Genomic DNA, 26,117 nt, shown 5'->3' with positions numbered 1-26,117 from the left:
CTAAATATCTTTATCTGTGGAATAATTAGGAATTGCTCTTTAAATTTAGCATGCTTCAAATAAAATTAAAAAAAAAAAACATGACTGATAGCTATACAGTTCCAATAATTGCCTTGTTGAGGCAAGCGTCACCTTCCCTGGTGTTACTGATCCAGTTTTCATTGTCATGTTTGTCACCACAATCATCATTACCATCTCCATTACCGTCCTTATCTAGTATTCGCAGGGCTTTGGTAAAGGTCCCCAAAATACCCATTAGGAAGAAGACGATTTTGCTCTCAAGTAGTGTGCATTCCACAGCAAATATTCTATGATATTGAATCAGCACATCTCTCTTCCATTGGCATTGAAAGTATCTGTTTTGTATTTTCTAGGTGTGTGTGTTTTTTTTTTCTTAACAGAAACTTGATAAAGTTCAGGTAGCTATAATGCCCCATACCCCTACCACCACCAAAGCCCATATGACTTAGGGACATTGAACTCACTTCCAGATCATGAGATGGACTCTAATCAATACAAATGCAAAGAGCACATGGTATCCTCCTAGGGCAGTGATGGCGAACCTTTTGAGCTCGGCGGGTCAGCATTTTGAAAAACCCTAACTTAACTCTGGTGCCGTGTCACATATAGAAATTTTTTGATCTTTGCAACCATAGTAAACAAAGATTTATATTTTTGATATTTATTTTATATATTTAAATGCCATTTAACAAAGAAAAATCAACCAAAGAAATGAGTTCGCGTGTCACCTCTGATACGCATGTCATAGGTTCGCCATCACTGGCCTAGGGACTGGCATTGCTCCAGGTCTGAGAAAGCAACCTTATGTAGCCCATTCCGGCTGAAGTAACAGGTTTAGAGCCCATATTTACCTGCTGCATGAGAATAAGGAAGCAATTTTCCTCAGTTCCCACTGTAGCACCTTAAGACCAGAGAGGGAAAGGAATTAGGATGGAGCAGTAGATGGCAAAGTGGAGACATGGAAGGGATATGCCTCTCTAGTTATGTCATTGCAGCATCAACTTAGCCAAGCCTGGATCTCTCCAAGCATGCTCTTCTCTGGCCCTCCTCTTAAAGGAGAAAACAAATGAATTTATCATTTAATCCAGCTGCAATTAGGATTTTTGTTAATGTCAAAAGCATTCCAAAACATACTATTATCGTACAATTTCAACTGTCTTCTCTTTTACTTCTACCTCTACTATTATCCTCACTAATAATTGATTTTGTCCTCTACTCTCAGAATTTTTGCAAACATTACATTTATTCAGAGTATGCTTCAAATCAAAACAAAACAAAAAGATAAATAATAACCTAGCAAGTATCCAATAAAATCCAAGACTCCCAATCTGGAAAACATGACCTTCTGTGAGTAGTAGTAAGATCATAAGATGCACAAATAGAATAATTATCATTCTGATGTCTAAAGAGTTGAAAATAAAATGTTTTCCCCATTTCAGAGAAGAAAGAATTTAAGTTTTAGGAATTTGGAACCAGTTATTTAAATAAATTGCCCCAATGTGGAGATGTCTGTTATTTCAATCACTGGTCAGGGTAAAATCTACTTGTTTATCTAATTGTATATTTTCCAGGCAAACTTTTAATTGATGATTTGGATATATGAAACAAAAGTAAAAAATGAACCTAATGAAAATGACTCATTACAGATAAAATGACATTTCTTTCTGTCCACTGACATTTTTGGCAGCAAGTGGTCATAACAAATTCAAAAGTTGGTAGCATAAATGCATAACTACCTTCACGAAAATCTAAAATCTATTGGCTCAATGGTAAGGTGGCAGCAGCAGGCTACTGTTCAGGACTAGATATATTCAAGGTTAAAAATATTAGATAAAAAAGTGTCATTTGCGCCCTGGCCAGGTAGCTCAGTTGGTTAGAGCATCGTCCCAATACACCAAGGCTGCATGTTGGAAACCCAGTCAGAACAAATACAAGAAGCAACCAATAAATGCATAAATAAGTGAAACAACAGATCTCTTTCTCTCTCTCTCTCTCTCTCTCTCTCTCTCTCTCTCTCTCTCTCTCTCTCTCTTCCTCTTTCTCTAAAATCAACAAATAAAATTTTTAAAAGAGTTATATGCAGTATCTTGGAAAATATGTTGAAAGAAAAACAAAGTACTTATTGAGTCCTTGGATTTAAGGGAATAAATTTAAAAATATTAAAAGTTGTGTGCTCACTTTGGCAAAAAGTTATCAAACAAAATAATGTAGGTTAGAATTGGCTGATTGATTGCAAAAGAAAAGAAAAAATAAGAAAGAGAATAGAAGAAGCCCACAACTGGGTCTCCCAGGTTTGGAAAAGCCAATTGCTTCTAGGTCTTGAATAATAAGAAAAAATACTGAAAATGGCTTTCAGCAATAAAAGCCAATTAAGACTTCTTGATTTAACAGAAGAATTTAGCCTTTAAACAAAAGGTGTTTGCTTCCCATTAAATCATTGTTTTCAGACCTCAAAATATACTAACAGGGTAAAAGAAGAAACCAAAAGAGTGAGGTGGAAAGAAATAAATTGGATTTAATAATTATTATTAAAGTATAACTTTGAATGTGGTTATTGTGACATAGAATGGGATAAAAAGAAATCCATTTTATACTAATTTTCAAGGGAATTTATAAACACAAAAGCCATGAGCTTTGTCTCTTTAAACCTTAAAACAAAATCCCTTTTATCTTTAAGCCTTAAAACAACTTGAAAGGAACAAGAAATAGTCTGTAATATAGAGAGCCCCCACGGGGAAGATATTCCCCATTTTTAACTTCAGCTATAGTGTTGAGTACAACAGACTAGAAAGGACCTCCCAAAGGAAGTGTAAGTAAAGGAGAACAGTGGGCAAGGAGAAATACTGCCGGGATAAGAAGTGTCTAGACAAGTGACTTCCCAACCACCAGGACATTTGTCTGACAGGATTTCATTACCGCTCTGCACCATCACCACTGTATGCCTCCACTCTTGTTTCCAAATGGCAATTTTTATTCAATCTCTGGCCCATGAATGTATATAGGGTGTGAAGGGGACAGTGGGTGCAGATATCTTTTCTTTTGCTTCATAGTTTGCTGTACAACAAGAGACCAAAAAGGACATGATGGAGATAATTGTTCATCTCCTGGAAATCCTCTACTTTGACCTAAGTGTGGTGCATTCTATGTATAGTAAGAAGAGTACAAATGAGTATTTGTTAGCCAGAAGAGAAGACTGTGGCAGAAATGGAAAAGTAGTCATTAAAAATGCAAGTGTTCACCCTGGCTGGTGTGGCTCAATGGGTTGGAGCATTTTCCCCCATACCAAAAAGTTGTAGGTTTGATTACAGGTCAGGGCACAAAAGAAATAAATGAAAACATGCATGCTCTCACTTCCATGGTATGGTGTTGTCATGTACAGCAACTGCCTAGCCAGATGCTACTGTGTCTATATATCTTCAACATGATACCCTTTCTGCTAGTTGAGAAGAGAATATCCAAGGCCCCAAGAGATTCTAGAGCCACAAAATGGAAGGAACCTCCATCCCAGAATCATCATGGAGGAAGCAGTACACCAAATATGAATACCCTCAGTGTATTCATGCTTGCACATAAAATATAATTTTTGTGTTATGTTGCATTTAGAGTTTATAAAAGCAACTACCACTATTCTAATAAGTAGAGTTGTAAGGAGCATTTTATTGATACCACAAAGTTTAGTGTGTACCCTATGAAAATTACTTATATTTGTCTAATGCAGTCATTTTCACTGCATTTGAAAAAAAGTAATTATTTTTTTCATTTTTCCCACTAATAAATAATTAAATTGTATGTATACAATCAAAATAACTATTAAATTAAATTCATAATACAACAAATAATATAAAATAACAGGATATTTTTGTTTCATCAAGAAAATGAATCCAAGATATTATCAAGTTAGAGGCTTTTTGGTCATTAAAAATGCAAGAGTTTCAAACACTTTACCTAGGTTCCACACTGAATTTACGAGATAAATTGATTAATTAGGTATACCTTCAAGTTAATTAATTTCTCAATTCTAAATTTCATTCTGTGACCTAGACTGAAGGCTTCCAGAAAGTAGAAATATTTTTATGTTATTTTATGCCAGATGAAACAAGATTTAAAAAGTCAATATAGAGATTTACTAAATAGTTTGGTTGTTGATGATGTTACCATAACTATACCCAATCATTATGAAGAAGAACAAAAACAAATATTGTTTGTTTTGTTTTTACCAAAAAGCATTACATTATTTTATGATGTCATTAGGCACATTTCATCTGTAGTTAAGCATAAATATTTAGATACCACATTTTTTTTCAGTTTCATTGAGAAATAATTTACATACATCCCTGTAAAATAAGTTCAAGGCATACAACATGATGATTTAATTTAGATATATTGTGAAATGATTACCACAATAGGTTTAGCTATCAGCCATCTTCTCATACAAAAGACACAACAAAATCGCTTTGTGATGAGCAATCTTGGGAAAAACTCTCTTAACAACTTTCCTAGGTATCATGCAGAAGTGTTAGCTATAGTCATCATGTTTTATAATACATGCCTAGTATTTAGAAGTTAGTACCTTTTGACTTTTTTTACTTATAATTAGAAGTTAATAACTTTTGACTATCTTCCTCCAATTCCCCTTCCTCTCACCCTCTGCCACTGGGAATCACAAGTCTGACCTCTTTTTCTAGGAGTTGTTTTTTTTTTGTTTCTTCATTTGTTTGCTTTTAAGAGTCTACAGAAAAGTGAGATCACACAATATTCATCTTTTTCTTCTAATTTATTTCACTGAGCAAAATGTCATAATGGTCAGATTTCAACGTTGTTGCTTTTTTATAGCTGAATAATATAGATATATTAAAGGTAGATAAAATCATAGAAATACAGTTAATGATATATAATGATAGCCACTTGAATTTATTGCTATAGACAAGAAAACACTGTAAAAAATTTTTTGAGTAATTCATACAAATTTATAAGATTTTGGATGTTGTCACTGTACTGCATTAAACACCCATTGAGTAAGAAGAATTTGGCAAATAACTCCCTTGGCACTCTCCTTCATGTAGATGAATTCAGAAGTCTGCCCACCTAAGTACTGCTCCTATGTGTGGGACCAAGATTCTGTAAAATGTACACTAATACTCAAAATATACTTTTAGCAGTTCATTTCATTTATCAGCTTTTTTTTTAAAAAAAAGAAACTTTAACTACAAGATGTCCAAGGGAGAAATCATAGTAGGTCAGTACATAAACTCAGTAGTATTATCATTGGAGCTATTGGAATGTCTCTATTTTTCTTGGTTTTCTTCTAATGAAGAGGAATATGTAAGAAGATTCTATGGGTAACTATGTTTACATCAACTGTAAGAAATATATCTCCTTAAACATTGGGAAGACATATCTAATTGTAGAAGCCTGTCACATGACTATCTTGAAGTGGTGAAGGAGGGTGGGAGATTATCCATCTGTCTATCACAGGGGTCCTCAAACTACAGCCCGCGGGCCACATGCAAATACAAATATTGTATTTGTTCCCGTTTTGTATTTTTACTTCAAAATAAGATATGTGCAGTGTGCATAGGAATTTGTTCATAGTTTTTTTTGTTTTGTTTTTTTAACTATAGTCTGGCCCTCCAACAGTCTGAGGGACAGTGAACTGGCCTGCCCCCTGTTTAAAAATTTTGAGGACCCCTGGTCTATCATCTAGCTAGCTATCCTATATAATAAAGAGGTGATATGCAAATTAACCCTCACACCCTCACAAGATGGCTGCCTATGACCAGGCTGGCAGAGGGGTTAGTGAGGGATGAACAAACGACTGAGTAGCAGGCTGCATGGGGCAACCAGGCTGGCGGGGAGCATTTGGGGGCGATTAGGCTGGCAGGGGGGACAGTGAGGGGTAACTAGGCCAGTGGGGGGGCAGTTGGAGGGGACCAGGCTGGCAGGGGAGGGGCAGTTGGGGGTGATCAGGTTGGCAGGGTGGGGGCAGTTAGGGGTGAACAGGCAGGTGAGCAATTAGGAGCCAGCGGTCCAGGATTGTGAGAGGGATGTCCAACTGCCGATTTAGGCCTAATCCCGGGGATTGGGCCTAAACCGGCAGTCGGACATCTCCCGAGGGATCCCGGATTGGAGAGGGTGCAGGCTGGGCTGAGGGGACCCCCCACCATGCACACATTGTGTGCACAGGGCCTCTAGTAGAAATATAAATGTGTACCTGTGTGTAGGGTAGTTCTGCCTTAAAAAATTAGGACTAACAATTTGCAACCTATGGAAATGTAAATGTGAATTTCAAAAGATTAGGGACAGTCACAAATTGCAGATGAACATGAGACTTTTCAAGACTGATACTTCTATGAGGAGGAAAAGAGTACGCAGAGGCACTTCTTCACATGCTTACTCATGTCCAAAACCATACCAACTTCAGACCCATCTATTCTCAAATCAATAGGTAGTGGTTAATTGTGGAGGTTGCAATCTGTAGTTTTAATTTGTCCACAGTATAGCCGAGGGGTTTAATAGTCAATGGACTGTAACAATCCTAGTTATATGTCCTATTGCAAGCGAATAGTGAGTGCAGGCTCTAACTGGGAACTTGGGCTGGCTCTAGGAGCTCCCTAACAGAGTGAGAAACCTGATGTTTATCCCAAGGGTCTCCTTGTTATAAAACTCCTTTTGTGTACATTGGCAAACCTGCTTCATTTTCTACTTTCCTACATTCACACAGCATCTCAGATTAGAATCTCATTACTCAGCCCTACTCCCTGATGGCTGTTAACTTTGATTCTATCTTTAATTCCTCAGCCATGATTAGTTTCACCAACAGTGAGGATCCAGAGGAGTGATGGAAAAGGGTGTATTAACTATTAAATACTGCCAATCACTTCCATGTGAATTCAACTTCTGAGACTTGAGCTTCACTCTTCTGCTTCCTGGCAGATGGCCTCTCATGCAGAGAACAAAACAACATACTTTCCCCTCAATACTAACATGGGGTCATGGATTCACAAATAAATTCCACAGATCACTCTCTACAAGTCAAAAGTCCATTCTCCATAGAAAGTGGTTAAACACTGAACTTGGAAAATTTTCAATTTCTGCTGTTTCACATGACATAGATTTTCCCTCTCCCTCAACTTAGCCATCTCAAGACTATTGATTTTGGATCTATCCATGGTACCCTAAGTCTTCAAAATATATTTTTCCAAATTTTCAATTCCAACTTCAGTACTTTCGTTAAAATATCTCTTTAAGTTTATACAATTTTTCTAATAATTATCATGGTTAGGATTAATTGATCCCCCTTGTTTTCAATATTGTTGAAACAATTTTAACATTCATGGTGAAATGAATTCTTGTTTCCAATTTAGTGTGATGATTTTATTTTATTATTATTTTATTATTTTTTAAAATATATTTTTATTTATTTCAGAGAGGAAGGAGAGAGATAGAAACATCAATGATGAGAGAGAATCATTGATCGGCTGCCTCCTGCATGCCCTGCACTGGTGACTGAGCCCGCAACACTGGGCACGCGCCCTGACTGGGAATCGAACCGCTACCTCCTTGTTCATAGTTGCTCAACTACTGAGCCACGCCAGCTGGGCAGTGTGATGATTTTAATAGGAAGTTCAGGGCCATGCCTTAGAAACAAAATTATAAACTAGCTCACTCCTGCCCTTAGTTATAATTCTCATTAGGCTCAAATACGATATGGTTTACTATTGAAACAATGTTATATTTAAAAACAGGTTAAATGGCAAAGAAAACTAGGAAAGGATTTTATTCTTTTGAAAGACCTTAAGGTTAATTTAAATACACCTTGCACAAAATCAATTATTAAAGTAATGTTGCCTCTGCTACTGTCCTTATACCACAGTTACTCTGTACAACCTACACCTTTCTACATATACTTCAGATTTATTCCCAGGCTATAGCACTTCTATTTCTCATGTCTACATCTCTTTCTCAGTACTTTCTTATATAATATTTTAGTCTATATAAAATAAACTATTTTAGGAAGGTTTGTAGTATACATAATAGTATCATAAATGTTGGACACATTAGTAGTTATTTTTGAGGCAACATGTAAAAGAAACTCATATATTCTACAGCTCAGAAAGTGTTAGGATAGGATTAATATTATTCAACAATTATTTTTAAAATATGTTTTTATTGATTTTAGATAGAGAGCAAGTTATATATATACAAAGAGAGAGAAACATCAATTGGCTGCCTCCTGCACACCCCTACTGGAGATCAGGCCCTCAACCCAGTCATGTGCCCTGACTGGGAATGGAACCTGTGACCTTTTGATGCATGGAATGACACTCAACCAACTGAGCCACATCAATCAGGGCATTATTCATTATTTTTAAGGTAAGAAAAAAGGTACAAAGAAGCATCTAATATCACACAACTAGTCTTGGTGCAGCCAGAATTTGATCAAAAGGGAAAGTGACTCCAGCATCAAGCTCTACATCATTAAACAAGCAGAGACAAATAGCCACCAGAAATGGTAGTTTGGATGTTGGTTGGACTATGATCTCCATGCCACCTTCCAATCTAATGGAAATTTCTTCAAGAAAATATATTAACCAAATTTGAAAGGTAAAAGAAAAATTTTCAGAAGCATCTCCAGAATTAGTAATCTATATTCAAACAATGAAGATCAATTTTTTAAAAATTTCATGGAGGGAATAACAATAATTCTATGAAAGGCCTTTGATAAAAATGGAATAGGAAGTTGAAACAGTGAAGTTAAATGTGTAGCCAAACGAAATATATTTTTTCAATGCAGCCTTTAGGGGGGTAAGTCAAATCTTTTTCTATTTCCATCATTATTAAGGGCAAGCTCTTACCAGTCAGGTCAGCTTTTAATACATTCTCATGTTTCCCAACTGAAGTCATAACCAAAAAAGCAAAGATATATCACCCCGCACAATTAGGAAAAGGTGGGAGAAAAGATAGCTTGCATATCCCTCCTCTAGTGGGCCATGCAGCGGAGTCCTGGTCTCAACTCTTCAAATTACTCTCAAGCAAGCCCCAAAGTTAAAGCTAAAGGAAAACACCTACTGCTTCTTCCCTAGACAGCATCACACGAATCCTAGCCACATATCTGACATTAAAAGAAAAGTAGAGCTGAGGCCGGTTTGGCTCAGTGGATAGAGCGTCGGCCTGCGGACTGAGGGGTCCCAGGTTCGATTCCGGTCGGGGGCGTGTGCCTGGGTTGCGGGCACATACCCAGTGGGAGGTGTGCAGGAGGCGGCTGATCAATGTTTCTCTCTCATCGATGTTTCTAACTTTCTATCCCTCACCCATCGATGTTCCTAACTCTCTGTCTCTCTCCCTTCCTCTCTGTAGGGAATCAATAAAATATGTTTGAAAAAAAAAAAAAAAGAAAGAAAAGTAGAATATATTTGAAAGTGTTCTATTACATCTAGGCTTATATTTATAAAAGAGCAGAGCTTTTCCTGCTCTGATTTCTACGACTCGTTGAAAAACGGTGCTAGAGATACGGAGCAAACGCAAACAAAAAATTTCAAAGAACTTATGATAAATGACACATGACAGTTACATTTAGACAGTGACTAGGCCCAAAGGAAGCCAGCCTAGGACAAATGCAAACAATGTGGGGGTTTTCTATCCCTAATTCCTTTGACAAAAATGACAAAATATGGTTCTTTCATGTAATGACAGGGGGAAATAGGAAGCTTGAGAACATAGACCACCTTGTTGCCTAGAAATGGAAATGGTGCCCATATATATTTTAGATGGGCCATTTTATTTGAAAAGCGTCTCTGGATCTTTGCTTACAAGAATGGGAAGGCTAAGAGAGGTAGAATGAGGGGAGAAATACAATAGTTTCACCTTCTAACATTTTTGACAGACAAGTTTGTCTAAAGGCTCATTTGAAATTCAGTTAGCACATGCAGGGGAAAAACACGCAAGCAAATGTATTTCTAAACAGAATGCCGAAAGGATGTTGCTAGCACATTTGTAAATTTCCAATTTTTTCTTACTACACTTATCCAACAACGCAAACAAATCAGTTTAAATACAACTTCTTTTACTAATGCCTCTTGAAGCATCACTGCAGTCAGATTGAGTCAAGGAACCATCTGCTGCAAATACAAATAGAGCTACATTCAGGAATTATATTACACAGCCTTCCTAGCTAAGTTCTTACGTGCAAGCTGTTCTTGTCAAAATCAGAACCATTGTGATGATGCATCTTAATAGTCAATCAGACTTTAAGTAAAGAGTGACAAAAGTCCACATATGGATGACAGCTGTTTCTTCAGTAAATATTTCCCCATTTATTGAACGGAGGCTTATGGCAGTCTAGGATATGTTCCATCAGACATTTCAGCCTGAACTGCCTGGGGATGATTCAAGCAATAAGGATAAAATTCAGTTTTCACATCTTTGCTACAACTTACATCTGAGAAAACAACAGATCCTCCAAGAAAAGTTGTACACTATGTCATCAATTTGACAGTATCCCTGACTAATACTGATGATGAAAGACCTGAATTGATGACTCTACTTTTTTGCCCCTCCTCCTGGAATAATAGCATTTGTAAAATTTAATAAAATCCATGTATTGACTTTCTAATCAAATAAAAAGTTGATGGGGATTTAAACATTTATGACTAATTTTGATAAATTATTAACTATTAGAAAAGATTAATGAGCCTTTAGCTAAAAGGAGCTCAGATAAGATCTCTTTTTAACCAAGAAAATGGCTTGTAAAATTAGAAAGTCAATAAAAATGTGCAAATGTTTGTTTCTCAGCATCTGCATGGTAAATGACACTCTTTTCTTTCTTCCTTTAACGCAGTTGTTAAAAACCAACATTTAAAAAAATATTGATCCTGTAGTCTTATATTCCACAACTGTCATCAGACTCTGATCTTTTTTTTAAAATAGAAATTATTTCAGATCTAACACTAAAAACAAAAATGTCTTACCCTGCTATCGGATCTATGGCTATTGCCTTCGGATTATGAAGCTCCAGATCAATCAGGGTGACACACACAGACCCGTTGTAATTGCAAACAAAGATCCGGTCACTGACATGGTCCACAAAGTAGAGATTTCTGGTGAGCCAGTCAATCGCCATGTGCTCCACATCTGAAAAACACACACACAAAATCATTGAATCACAGGTGCAAATCAAGTATCATGAGCCATAGGTCTGCCCAAACCATCACAGAGGACATTTTGGGAGTATAGATTGTTTTATGATAAAAAAAAAAAAAAAAAAAAAAAAAAACTGCAAAGAAAAATTTGTTGTTATGCCAAAATAAGTGATTTAAGTATTCTTTAATAAAGAAAAAACAAACAAACAACAACAACAAAAAACAGTTTCTTGATAACATTCTTCTTGCCATCTAAGGACGGGGGATGACCTAGACCAGTGATGGCAAACCTATGACACACGTGTCAGAGGTGACACTCGAACTCATATTTTGGTTGATTTTCCTTTGTTAAATGGCATTTAAATAAATAAGATAAATATCAAAAATATAAGTCTTTGTTTTACTATGGTTGCAAATATCAAAAAATTTCTATATGTGACACTTCACCAGAGTTAAGTTAGGGTTTTTCAAAATGCTGACACGTCGAGCTCAAAAGGTTCGTCATCACTGACCTAGACCCAAATGGATGAAGAGTTTGTGAATCCTAAAATATAGGCATTACAATAAAATTTTACTAGTTTTTGCATTTGATCAAAATAGTTCATTCAACACAATTGTCATGACTGGCTCAATGGCACAGTTAAATTCTTTAGTAGTAAGATGGGTGAACATTTTTTGTGAACTTAAAGTAAATCCTTATTTTCAGATCCTTTTCTGTTACAAAAAGGAAGGATGGAGAAGATAGAAGAGATATCTATAAGATCCTTTGTTTACAAAATGTTTCCGAAACTTGGAAGTAAAGGAAAAGGAGGGGTGGAATGTTCTTTCAACGCATGTGTAGGCATTGTGAAACATGCCTGCTCAAAGATTAATTAATTCTCTAGAAGAATGATGTTCAGTAGTACTTGCTGTGATGATAGAAATACTTTATATCTGTGCTTTTCAGTAAAGGAGCCACTAGCCACGTGTGTCTAGTGAGCATTTAAAATGTGGCTAATGTAACTGGGACACTTTTAATCTTTACTGTATTTCATTTTAATTAATTCAAATTTAAATACTAAAAAAATGTATGTTGCTAGTGGCTGCTATAGATTGTGCAACTCTTAAAAAAAATGTTTCATTTGAATATTTTCTGTTTGATCAGATTGTGAAATTTCATGTTAGATTTTTTCTGTTAAAAAAAAAAGATAATCCCAAAGGTCATGGTTTTATTACCCAAACCATTAACCATTTTTAAACCTAACTATAAATCTTATTTAAAAACTAGTGGCCCAGTGCACGAATTTGTGCACAGGTGGGGTCCAGCCAACCTGGCCCAAGTCTGGGGAGATTGGGGCCAGGCCTGTCAGGAGGAGGAGATGGCGGGAGATTGGCTGACCAGCCCACCCTGATCAGGCCCGATCAGAACTGGGCCGGCTGGGGGGAAGAGCTGCGGGCCAATTGGGGTGGTGGGGGCTGATTGGGAGTGGTGGCCAGCTGTGGGGAGGGGCCACGGGCAATTGGCCAGGCAGCCCTGCCCCTGATTAGACTGGAGGGGGGGGGGGATCAGAGGTGGAACTGGCTGGGGGAGAGGCTACGGGCCAATTGGGGTGGTGGGGACCCATCAGGGGCAGGGCCACCTGGGGGAAGGGGCCACCAGAAGTTGGCCGGCTAGCCCCAGCCCCGACCTTGCTGGTTCGCTGGTCACAGTGGGTATTATAGCAACCAGTCATTATGGTCATTACTGTTGTTACAGCGCTCCGGTCGCTGGCTTTTTATGTATACAGATTCTTTTCCTTTAAAATACCTATAAGTACTTTATTCTACTAATGCTCTTAGAGCAGCAATATTGGGCTGGTTTCTTCAATAATGCCTTAAATAAATACATTTTTGATTTGTATTCATTTCTAAATTTTATGAGTCTTATTTTTATGTATGGAAAATATACTTTGATGCATCCTTGTTTAAACTCACTATGAATCTATGATTCATTGACTAAGAAGTATTTCCTTCTTCAATCTGAACCTAAACACTTTTCCAACTCTATGCTTCAAAAGAATTCCTTAGTAACATGCTGCTTCAGTTGTTATTTTCTCAGCAGAAAGACTAATGGAGATGCATGTGCAATCACCCTATCTAATAAAGAGGGAATATGCTAACGGACTGCCCTGCCTCAAAGATGGTGGTGCCCACAGCCAATAAGGAGGGAATGCACTAATTGGCTGCCCCACCCTCAAAGATGGCGGCACCCACAGCCACAAGATGGCAGTGCCCAGTCCCCTCAGCCCTGCCGGGGGAGCAGGTGCACAGCAAGGCCAGGCCTGCGCCAAGGCGGCCCGGCTGCTCTGCGTGCACCTGCCTCTGGAGTCCCCTAGTCCCCTCAGCCCCCAGCCGCCCAGGGCCGCCCGAGGCACAGGTAACCAGGGCCAGCCGAGGCTTGCGCTGCCGGCAGTGGCAGCAGCAGAGGTGTGATGGGGCGTCACCTTCCCCTGATCGCCAGGTTGCCTCCTGCCCCTGAGGGCTCCCAGACTGTGAGAGGGGGCAGGCCAGGCAGAGGGATCTGCCCCTCCAGTGCATGAATTTTCATGCACCGGGCCTCTAGTTATTATTTATAATGGTATATTGTCAAAGCAAAACAGAGAGAACATTGACTTTGTGGGAATGTTTACCATGCCTTGCAAGGACAAACAGAAAGTGGATATTGTATTAATTGGAAACACATTTTCAAACAAGTGATTATAGTTTCATTCCTAAATTCCACAGTCCTTATGGAAGCATAAGCATTTAAATGTGTCACTCACCTCATGAAATGTTTTTCTCAACCAGTTCAGCAACCAGAATGTTTGTTTATTTATTTATTTATTTATTTATTTATTTATTTTTCATCTTCACCCAAGGATATTTTTCCATTGATTTTTAGAGAGAGTGGAAGAGAGTGGGAATGACAGAGAGAAACATCCATGTGAGAGAGACACATTTATTGGTTCCTCCTGAACAGGCTCTGGCCAGGGCCAGGGCTGAGGTGGAGCTTGCAACCAAGGTATATGCCATTCACCGGAATAAAATTCAGGACTCTTTGTCCAAAGGCCGGCACTCTATCCACTGTGCCAAACCAGCTAGGGAAGCTACCAGAATTTTTAAAAATATGAACTATTTCTCTGTCTCCAGAAATCTGTAACTGTAAGCTTTGTTTGGCTTGTTAATCTTTTTGTATTATTATATCAGCTACAGCACAGAACCCACTGTTTCCAATGTCATTGTACATATCTTGGTTTCAGATAATGTGAGAGTATGTTCAATGACCTATCCCTCATGCTAGGCATGCAGTTGGTTTAGTGTATGCATTTGTAATTCCAGACAAAAGATCTGTTTGACAGCATTTACATCTTCTTTCAACTCCGTATCATAACAACTATCCAAGCTTGAAAGAGCAAGATCTCACTAAATAGCCTGATAATTAGCAAACACTTAGTCATTGTAGGAATTGGTTTAGTTTCTTATATTTGAAGTTTCTGTCTGATCTTAATGAAATTTTTATTAAGATTGGAAAGTTAAGGCAATTAGAGTTCAAGTAAGCTGATAAATAGATGATGATGATAGATAGATAGATAGATAGATAGATAGATAGATAGATAGATAAATAGATGATAGATAAATTTGGCTAAAATGATTTGAATGTTTAAGGAGAGGGGTGAATTTTTCTAGAAAACAGATTTAGCATTTCATTTTCATTTTCTGATATATAACAAAGTTCATCGGAAATTGCTGAAAATAGCAATAATTGTTTTATGACATATTACAAAATAATTTCTAAGTTTTTTGTAGTAAGACCTTTATTACTTCATTGTTACTAGAATAGCTTTAAATATATTCTCATTATTATGTTCTCTAGTTAGCTTTTATGCATTCTGCAACCAAAAGTTACTCAGATTTCATCCTTACTGTTCTCTTGAAATGGCTCTTATTATGGTCACTCAGAATTTCTTAATTGCCAAAAGCAAAGGTTACTTTTCCACTCATATCTACAAAATAATTTCAATATAAATATTGGTGAAAATTTAAATAATATTGAAAGCATTTTGAAAATTATAAAATTATTATATAAATATAAGTAACTATTAACAATTTCTAAAACAATATTTCTTAGGTCTAAAAATTTAAAGTTTTACCCAGTGGAAATTAACTGAAAAATTCATGAGAAAAGTAAGCACAACAACAACAAAAGAAGACAAATTCTCATGATAATCTGTAATTGATATAATCTATAATTGAATTAATTGAATAACATGCTATATGACATTTTTTTGTGGGTGCATAAAGCAGGTAACTAATTACCAGAGTTGGTGAATATAGAACTTAAACATTTTTAATGTACCAAAATATATGTATACTTAGTGCTATGGACTCATTTCCTCCAAAATTTACATGTTAAAGTCCTATCCCCAGTACCTAAAAATGTAACTGCATTTGACAATAAAATCTTTGAAGCAATAATTAATTTAAAACAAGGCCATTAGGGTAGGCCCTAATCCAATCGGACTGGTGCCCTTATAAAATTAACAGAGTAGGACATACAGAGAGAGACCAGAGGCAAGGCCATCTGCACACCCGGGAGAGAAACCCCAGAGAAGCCCAGTCCTGCCGGCTCCTTGGCCCTGGGCTTCCAGCCTTCAGACTGTGAGAAAATGGATTTCTGTGCTGGGGCACTCAGTCTGTGATATTCTGCTATGACAGGCCGAGAAAAATAATATACCTACTCAAGTAATAAATAAAGCGGTCCTTGCCATAAACGATTGAAAACAAAAGTCAAAATCTTACTAAGGAAAATTAGGAAGGAATGTCCTATGTCCTTTCCATGTCAGACTAGGACATTGTCTAACAGGCCCCTCAAGGATTAATTCTCCTGGGAAATATATTTTTGTTTAACTTACAATTTACTAGTATCGCTTAGGTCTCAGTTCTGATGAATTTAGATATTAATTTGTATACTAATAAATTGCAAATAATTTTTGTCCAATAGAGACGAAAATAATTTCCATCAGGAAGTAAAAATAACCCCAGCTTATTTTCCAGTGCGCCATGAAATACTTTTCTACTAATTTTACAATCTTAAATCAGGATAATTTTCTTTCGTTGATAGTAAATACTTCAGTCTCTTCTGTACTCCTTTGAACCAACTTTACCATCCTGTTGGTTCTCTCATTAATGAGCTAAATGTCTTGTTAACACAATTTCACTACATGTTTTTTTAATTGTTTTATTGCTTAAAGTATTACAAAGAGTATTACATATGTCTCCTTTCTTTCCCGCCCTTGCCAATCCCCTGGCCTCCCCTACCCCCCAGTGTCTTATGTCCATTGGTTATTTTTATGTCATGTTTTTAACCTCCTGAAAATTACACATTAACAAATTTTAGTACTTGATTTCTTCTTTATTTGCTATGTGATCTCCAACCACCCAGAGGTAGCACATTTAAATGAATACAAGGATTAGAAAATAAAGGTAAATATGTAATACTTGTGTGGATGGATTGTGGCAAACCACCATGATGACCTGGAATCTTCTGTGTCCCTAAAAAGGCAGGCTCAAACCCAGATGATTGTTTTGACATTGAAATGCTTCTTTGTTTCAAAGACCACAGAAATATGGATTTCTACATGTCATTTGAAGTCTTCTGTTGTCTAAATATGGTAAACTATTTTTTTAAATTACAAAGCATTTTTTGTACCAAACAAAACCTGTCTGCAGCCAAACTGGATCAAAAGCTACTAGTGTGATTACACCAAAGCAAAGCAAACACTGTATATCATTTAGTCCAGCCTAACCTTCCACTTAAAAGTGTGTTCTTGAGAAAGTTACTAATATCTATAAAAGCCATTGTTTATGTAATAACAAACATCACATTCATTTTACAAAGTGGTCAGAGGATTACATCGGACAACAAAACTATGAATCCAGTACAATGACATGCAATAGGTATTCTACAGATATCAATTGCCTCCCATAATCTTAATTCTTAGCTAAAGTAACATTCAATGTTTTTGTAATTATATCTATATAGTTTTCTGTTAACAGATGAAGAACGCATTTTATTATGATTTTACTTCCCAACTTGAACAACTTCTTTAATTTTTCTTTTTTCTCTTTGTTATAGAATTCATTATTCCCTATTTCTATTAAAAAAAAAAAAAAAAAACACAAAAAAAACCAAAACAAAAACCTCTAAAACTCCTCCCTAAATTGGAAACAACGAAGAGTAACATTAATTTCTTTTTGCCTTTGACCTCCTCCTATCTCCTGCCATGCTCTTGTTTTAGTCTGTACTTGCCTTGCTCATAGCCATGGTCTCTGGGCTTCCTATTATCAGTCGAGGTACATATTACTTCACTGCTTCAGAAATCAAACATCACATTTCTCCTAAAGTAGAGGGTAAGTTGTTCCTGGCTGTGGGGACCAGCGTAGGAAATCCAGTAGCCTATTTTTTTTTACATCTTATTTTTTATTAATAGGCATATCTTGGAGTATTTTTCTTATCAGTATATAAAGATAGCACTCTTACTTACAGCTCTGAGGTTTAGACCATCGCACAACATGGATATACCATAATTTAGTTAACTGTTTCCCTATTAATAGAAATATAGAGTTTTAGGTTTTTTAAAAAATGTTTGTTTTATTGCTTAAAGTATTACAAAGAGTATTATATATGTCTCCTTTTTTTTCCCCCCTTGACCTTCCCTGGCCTCCCCTACCCGCCAGTGTCTTGTGTCCATTGGTTATGCTTATATGCATACATACAAGTCCTTCAGTTGATCTCTTACCCCTCCCTTTCTCAACCCTCCCCGGCCTTCCTGCTGTAGTTTGACAATTTGTTCAATGCTGCTCTGCCTCTGTATCTATTTTTGTCATCAGTATATAATGGTCTTTATTATCCTAGATAGTCTAAAAGCAGGTTCTAAGCTTTCTTATCCCTGGCCTATCCTTTATCTTCACCCTCAGAGGTGTTCAGAGTCTCTATTCTTTAGTCTTTCTGGGGTTCTTTATCATAGTACTCCATTTGAACTCAGGAAAGCAAATAAATACTAAAACGAATGCATTTGTCATTTAATCATCCACTCCTTATTGTCCAAAATTATCTTCCATTTTTGTCTTCTCTCTTTCTTTTGGTCTTAATATAATTAAAAAGATGTCGTTGCTGTTTATACAGTGGACTTCAAAAAGAAAAAAGAAAAACACAGGTAAATACTTTTGATCAATCTGCAGTGTTTAGCGGAAAGCCCCTGGGGACAGCTAGACATCTGTCTGTCATTTTAAAAAGGTCATTCTGACGGCTCTGTGGAAAAAGGGATGAGTCCCAGTTAAGGAGACCCTGCAATTCCAGAAAAGATATAATGGCTTCAAAGAGTATCAAAACAATGGTAGGGTTATGTTACATGTATCCACCATATTTCCCTTATCAACATTATATACATAATCATAGTCAAAGGAATATATTTAAGTTATATTCTAGCTTATATGAAGGAGCCAAGAATGATAGAAATCTTGAGTATATCACAGAAAATGAAAAACATTCCAAATATAGAGTGTTTCCATAGACTTCTATTTTTGTATATTATGAATATTTTAAACTAATATTTTTATTTCTACTCATATCTTGTCCCTGAAGCTGTGATATTGCCTTCACTGAGGAGAGTTATAGTGTTTCTAATACAAATACAGACAACAGCAGGCAAAAACAAAGTTTAAAAAATGCCAAGATTATAAAGAAACTACTTTGTTTTCCTAAATTTAGGTCTCTTTCTTTATGTGGGAAATTAACATTTAGTTTCCTCTCCCCCATTTCTTTACTAGAACATTTGAAAATGCTCACTGAATGATAAGATGATGTAATTTCACTTATTTTCATATGCCGCCATCTTTATCAAGAAACATATATTCACTTTATCCTTTGATATACTAAATATTATCCCAAAATAAATTGAATTGAGCAAACAGAGGCTCTGTCTGCTTGGTATAATAATTAAAATGCTATTCTAGCCCTAGCTGATTTGGCTCAGTGGACAGAGCGTCAGCCTGTGGACTGAAGGGTCCCTGGTTCAATTCTGGTCAAGGGCACATGCCTGGGTTGTGAGCTCCATCCCCAGTAGGGGGCGTGCAGGAGGCATCCAATCGATGATTCTCTCCCATCATCTCTCTCTCTCTCTCTCTCTCTCTCTCTCTCTCTCTCTCTCTCTCTCTCTCTCCCTTCTTCTCTGAAATCAATAAAAATATATTTAAAAAATAAAAAAAATGCTATTCTAGTAATTCAACTCAGGTGCACTGTGGGCAGGCACCTCCTTCCTCAGGAACAGAACCCGTGAACCATACAGAGCCCTCCCTTTTCCTTTAAGTGATTACCTTTTCCTGGCTGCCAATCCTGTTTCATAAACACATAAAATGTGGTCAAAATGGGTATCAAGGTCAGTTCTCTGTACAAGTAGTCATAAATCTGTGTATGCTTTCATGAAAAAATACTAGGAAGGTGCTTCTAACATGGCTAGTGTGCCAATATTAGGTATTCATATGGATATTAAATGTTTTTATATTCTTGTTAGGAGGGAGGGACATGAAATGACTGAGATTTTGAATCTTCTTCTATTTCATGTTTCCAATATTTCTTAATTCCTTCTCTAAGCCAAGCTACACGCTAATCTTATTTCCTATGGGGATGTATTTTTGCTGTTGTTGTTATTGTTAATCCTCACCTGAGGATATTTTCCCATTGATTCTTAGAGAGAATGGAAGGGAGAGGGAAGTACACAGAGAGAAACATCCATGTGAGAGAGACACATCAATTAGTTGCCTCCTACAAGCGCCCAAACCTGCAATGAAGGCACGTACCTTTGACCACACGCCCTTGACCTGAATCAAACCCAGGACCTTTCAGTCTGCAGACAAATGCTCTATCCACTGAGCCAAACTGACCAGGGATATAGGGGATACATTTAGAAAAATGCCATTGCTATTCTCTCTCTCTACAGCAAATACAGTTTACACAAAAGTATCTTTTTCCACTATGCAAAAGTTCACATTCTTATTTGACCCATGACTCAAAGAGATTCGTCATTTATTCCATTCTTATTTCTCCCCACTTCACTCCATATTAAGTCTATCAGAAATTCTTAAGACTTTCACCTGAAACTATAGACTTCTTTCTGCTATTACTAGCCTTGGTCAGGTAACTCTTTTCTCTCTCCTGATGGCCGCAATAGCTTCTTAATTGGTCTCTATGCCTCCCTTCTAAACTCTCTGTTACAATCTTCACAGAGAACCAAGGGGCATCATTACGAAATAAATTATATCATGACACCAAAGAAGGAAACAGTAATCTTTATAGCCTGCGATCTATGTTACAGTTGATTACTAGTGACAATAAGTTTTAACAAACTGATAGACCCGAGAGATTAGTACATCTCTTCCGCACATATGCTTTCAAAGTACATCATCACTATTTTTATAAAAATCTAAGTTTGCTGAAATTTAGCTCAATTTTAAGTCAAACTCTTATGGAGTATTTCTCTTTTTAACATTTTTGCCATGCACACCAACCAGAAAATGAGGTGTAGTAAGCTTCCAAATTCCGTTTGTGTTATTGTTTCTTCCACACAGTTTTAATAAACAATAGGTTTTACTCTAAAACCCTGAGTCTGTATTTTTATTTTTTAAAACACCACTCTTCTCCTTAAAATCTCCAATGCCTTCCCACCACACTTAGCATAAAATTCAGTCTTTAGCGAGGCCTAAGTCCTCTACAACTGGAGATGGAGTGTTATTTTTCTGGGGTGTGCCCCATGGCACTTCAGATGAATACACTAGGAAATAAATGTACTTCTACTTTTAGAATACAGAAAGACGAATGTCTTCAGTTCACTGAGGCTGCTACAACAAAACACTATAGACTGGGTGTCTTAAACAATAAACATTTATTTCCCACTGTTCTGGAAGCCGGGGTGTTCAAGATCAAAGTGCCGGCTGGTTCCATGTCTGGTGAGGGCTCTCTTTCTGGTTCAAATAAGTAACTTTTTTTTTCCTTCCTGGTTTTTAATTCAAACACACACACACACACACACACACACACACACACACACACACACGTTTCTCATTCCCTTCCCTTTACCCCTTTCTGCCCAGCCCCTATCCTCCCTTCAATTATCTTTTGTTCTGTATCCAAACATGGTAGAGAGAGAGTGAGAGTTCTGGTCACCTTGGTTTTATAAATCCCATCATGGGGGTTCTGCTCTCACAACCGTCCCTAAACCTAATTACACTCAATAACCCGTCCTCCAAATACCATCACATTGGAAGATGGAGCTTCAACATATGAATGTTGGGAGGACACATTCAGTTTATAGCATTCAGAAATATAGAAATCTCAATTCATATTGAATTCCACATATGATAAATAAAATAATTGATAATAATAAATTCTGAAATATCTCATATTTATACATTACATCAGCAATTTTCAATGCGAGTGCTGTGGCACACTGATATGCCACAAGAATTTTTAAAACATGTAATACCTGACTATTTAGTCAGGGATACTGACCTCTTTTCCCTTAGCTTGTCAAATAGAATAAATGACAACAGCCAACACAACACTGCTCCATTGTAAATGAATCAAAATCATACCTATTTTTTTTTTGTCAGATCGGCAGAAAATATAACATACTTTTTGTGCTGCAGAATTTTAGTAATTAGTTTATGTATGCCATGAGATGAAAAGGGTTAAAAATCACTACATTTCATAGTACCTCAATACTTATCTTAGTTCCTATTTTGGATTGAAAAATACCTATTTTCTTAAAATATATTTTATTCATTTTTTTACAGAGAGGAAGGGAGAGGGATAGAGAGTTAGAAACATCGATGAGAGAGAAACATCGATCAGCTGCCTCCTGCACACCCACTACTGGGGATGTGCCCGCAACCAAGGTACATGCCCTTGACTGGAATCAAACCTGGGACCCTTCAGTCCGCAGGCCGACACTCTATCCACTGAGCCAAGCTGGCTAGGGCAAAAAATACTTATTTTTAAAACTCTCATTTTCATATGTAAATACCACTTGATCTTGGAGCAAGCCAAAATATCATTATTAATCTTAATGTTTCTTGTTAAAGTTCCAACAAAAAGTTCTAAGAAAATTAAGTATTTGTTGTGTATCTGGCTAGAATAATCTTTCAATACTTCTTAACTTTATATAATAATGCTTAAAAATAAATCAGATGACACATTCAATATGAACTACCAAAAATGAATTGACTATCTGCATGATTCAAGGGGAGAAAGTTGGAATATGCCAATAATTGAGTTTGAGTTTATAAAAATAATTACCTTGGTACTCCATGTAATTTTGTGTAAATATTATCCCAGGGACATAGAATGCACAACATTAATAGAGAGTCTGAAAATAATAGTTTGATGTAAACAGAGAGATGATTATTTGCATAATTGAGACATTAGAAGTATTTTCCCTCAATTATCTGTACTTTAGGAACAACACCTTTTTTTCACAAATTATCTAAGTAACTGCTATAATTTCCAATGGCATTTTGTATAATTGCAATCATAATGTACTCTTTTAAGTTGAAAAATTTTGAGGTGATACCCATTTATACTTCTAATTTACTTAATTATATTTTCCTTACAAATCAATTACACAAAGCTCTAAGACAGAGTAAGATATCTGAAACAGAGGAAAGATTAAAAACCTTTATTTATTTTTAAATGTCGTTTTTAAAATGTAATGGAAGGGTCCTGTTCAGAAGTTCAGAGACAGTTAAATATCATTCTTGGATGTAACAAAAATCAAACGACAACAAAATCATTTTTTTGAAAACCCACATATGTTCCTCAGTAGAATTCAATTAGGACATCTTTCTTCCTGCCAGATCTGACCCTTCCCCCATGTCTATGAAGGAAGATGCTCCTAAACTTGAAGCATTCCTAAAGTCAAGGGTGAGGAGACAAACAATAGATTGGGCCTACTGGGAACCTTGGAGAAAATATGGGAGTCTTTTCTTTAAGTAAATTGATGATTCCAAGGAAAGGTATGAAATTGTGGAAACCACACTGTGACATAAATACTCTGAATAAAAATAATGTGTGGAGGTGAAATATTCACACACACACACACACACACACACACACACACACACACACACACACCACAGCACCACTTCAGCAGGAAAAATATATTCTTTATAATTCCTAAAAAAGAAGAATAAAACATAGTAATCACTGGTTCATATACTGATTTTATTTCCCTCATAAGTAACTAGGGTCAAACAAGAATTTCTACTAAGAAAAATATGATATTAACTATATTTATGCTGTCATTAAAATGAGAAAGTCTTACAGAATATTTCAAGCACAGATCTAATCATCAGATTTACAATTTCAGGAAATCCATTTGAGTTCTTCACCAAAGGATTAACAGGTTTTGGGGAATTACTTCATGCTTACCAGCCTCCCAGAAAAGGGATATATCAACCGGAATGTCAATTTGTTAATTTATGACTACTGATAATGAGGCTCTTGTAATGAATAGGATGGCACAATTACTAACAGACACCATCCTAACAAATTCCTTTCTAGAATTATTGTATCTGAAAAACCAAACCTGAAAGTTCTTCGAAAAGCACAGAATCAAAGCAAAGGAAATCCATAGACCTGAAGGTTAGGCCTTCTAAATGTTATGAGGTGCTTAGAAAGTTATCAGAGCTGCACTATAAATTTTACCCTTTTGACAACTAGAGTACCTCAGCATAGTCTATCTCTATCTATCTATCTATCTATCTATCTATCTATCTATCTATCTATCTATCTAATCTATTATCATCTATCCATAACCATATATACACACACACACATATATATATATATACATACATATATTATTATATGTATAAATTATACATAAATTTAGACCAATATTTCACAAACATTTTAGAATTCTTTCACCATCTCATCATTTGACATTTCTCTTTTACTATCAAGAGGTTTTGTCACCATACTCTCATCCAACTCATGAAAAATATTTATTATAATTAAATCAGATATCCCTTGATACTGCATACATTTCTAAGTTCAAGAATCCTGTTTGCTACCATCCTCAACAACTATTTTCAGTAATTAACATCGTAGATTTTAAAACATGTTTCATGACTTATTAATGATGAAAATAGCATTGTGTCTTCCACATTTCAGATGGGTAGATAAAGAGAAACTGCCTAATGCCACGCTCTACCTGGAATAGACAAGTGTGATGGGGCCATCAGGATATTTCCACTTTGATGATTAAAATCCATAAAGTTCTATACAGCATCAAGACAAGTTTAGAGGGGAAAATGTTTGTGTCTAGTGAATGTGTAAAGTACATTTCACCAACTTCAAAGAAAAAAATAAATATGAACAGTTGAAGTTCAGCATCTCTCTAATTTCTGTTTTGGAGAGTTCCAAGCATGTTGCCAAATGACAATAAAATAGTAATTGAGTTCTTCATAGCATGGCGACTGAACTAACAATAAAGACAAATTTATAGAGGAACCGAGTGCTGAGAGTTGTTTATTTTCTTTTTCTTTTTAACTAGGCATTCAAAATGGCCTTTTATGGTTGTGTTCCTGTTGTAAATCAGAACAGCTTACTTACTTCAAAGTAAAAATCCATCTAATGTTAATGTAAAAATTAAAGAGTAATTTAATACCAATGCCTACAACATTAAGCATTTGGAATCAAGAAGGGAATTCTGCTAGTTCTCTAAAAATGTATCTTCAGATCCACAGCTTTGCTAAATTTAACTCTTTTTGTTAGGTTGTGTTTGCTTTGAGCTCTCAATGAATGGTCTGATAACTTTGCTAAAATTCCAGAGTGCAGCAGGAATGCATTACTGCATTAAATATACCCCCTCACCCACACACACACACAGCAGTCATGTCTCAAAAAGAAGTCATTTTTATGTTTCCATATAAATATGCTAAATAGAAGATGAGAAGCTTTTAAGAGATATAAAGGGCTTAATAAAACATGTATTTCCTTATAAAACAGCATTTACTTAAAAATGCATCTCTGGGAATAGTTATATCCTCCTGAAGTATGCACTTTGAATTCTTCACATGTGTTCCCTAGGGAATACTAAAAAAGCAGTTACTGCAATCAAAATTTTGTGCAGTATTTGTAGCTTCACAAGATATACTGATCAAAAAGTCTGAATTCTAAACAGCTAAAACAAACAAAGAGAAACAAAAACAAAATACCATTTGCCTGGCCAAGTTCGCTCAGTAGGTTGGAGTGTCATCCCATACACCAAAAAGGTTTAAGGTTACATTTTTGGTCAGGACACATACCTAGGTTTCCAGTTCTATCCTGGGTCCAGATGCATATGGGAGGAAGCTGATCGATGTTTCTCTCGCACATTGATGTTTCTCTCTATCTTTTCTCCCTCTAAAATTTATAAAAACATATCCTCAGGTGAGGATTAAAAAGAGCACACCTTTTTACGGGAGGGAGAAATCTAGTCTCATTGATTTACAAGAGAAGAATGATCATATTGCCTTTTCAGCTAGGAGCAAACCAATTCCTGAACTTTTTATAATGGAGGCTAAAACTAGAACTGACCAATTGTTGAACAAACTTCAACTCCGATGAAGAATAAAGAGCATCAATTCTGGGTTCAAGTTAAGTCCTCTTCAGGACTTCTCAGAGGCTGAGAGACACAAAGAATCCTGACCCTGCTCTTCACTTTTTATACCAAGAGGCATCTGGGGCCTCGATAATAACTAAGTATATGGAACTGGGATAGAAGCATAACCACCATTGTATGCGTACAAGAACCTAAATACAAGATAGCAGAACTTCCTTCCTAATAAAAAGTCTATGCACACCAATGGAAGGAGAAGGGTTAAAAAGTCCACTGTGTTGTTCTGTTTGATCTCTCTACTAAA

The 26,117-nt window shown here is 36.3% G+C and overlaps 1 protein-coding gene across 1 annotated transcript in view; it reads right to left on the bottom strand.

The window, feature by feature from the left end:
- LRP1B (LDL receptor related protein 1B) overlaps positions 1 to 26,117 on the bottom strand; it is a 1,379,523-nt gene that overhangs the window by 858,525 nt on the left and 494,881 nt on the right. Inside the window, exon 7 of the mRNA XM_036320679.1 lies at positions 10,989 to 11,151. Within this exon, the coding sequence (XP_036176572.1) occupies positions 10,989 to 11,151 (163 nt within the window). The remainder of the gene's footprint in view (positions 1 to 10,988; positions 11,152 to 26,117) is intronic.

The sequence above is a fragment of the Myotis myotis genome, unplaced genomic scaffold (genome assembly GCF_014108235.1).
Source record: "Myotis myotis isolate mMyoMyo1 unplaced genomic scaffold, mMyoMyo1.p scaffold_m19_p_8, whole genome shotgun sequence".
NCBI classification, from domain to species: domain Eukaryota; kingdom Metazoa; phylum Chordata; class Mammalia; order Chiroptera; family Vespertilionidae; genus Myotis; species Myotis myotis.
Note: the sequence above shows the minus strand (reverse complement) of the source record. Positions and strands in the feature narration are given on the sequence as shown.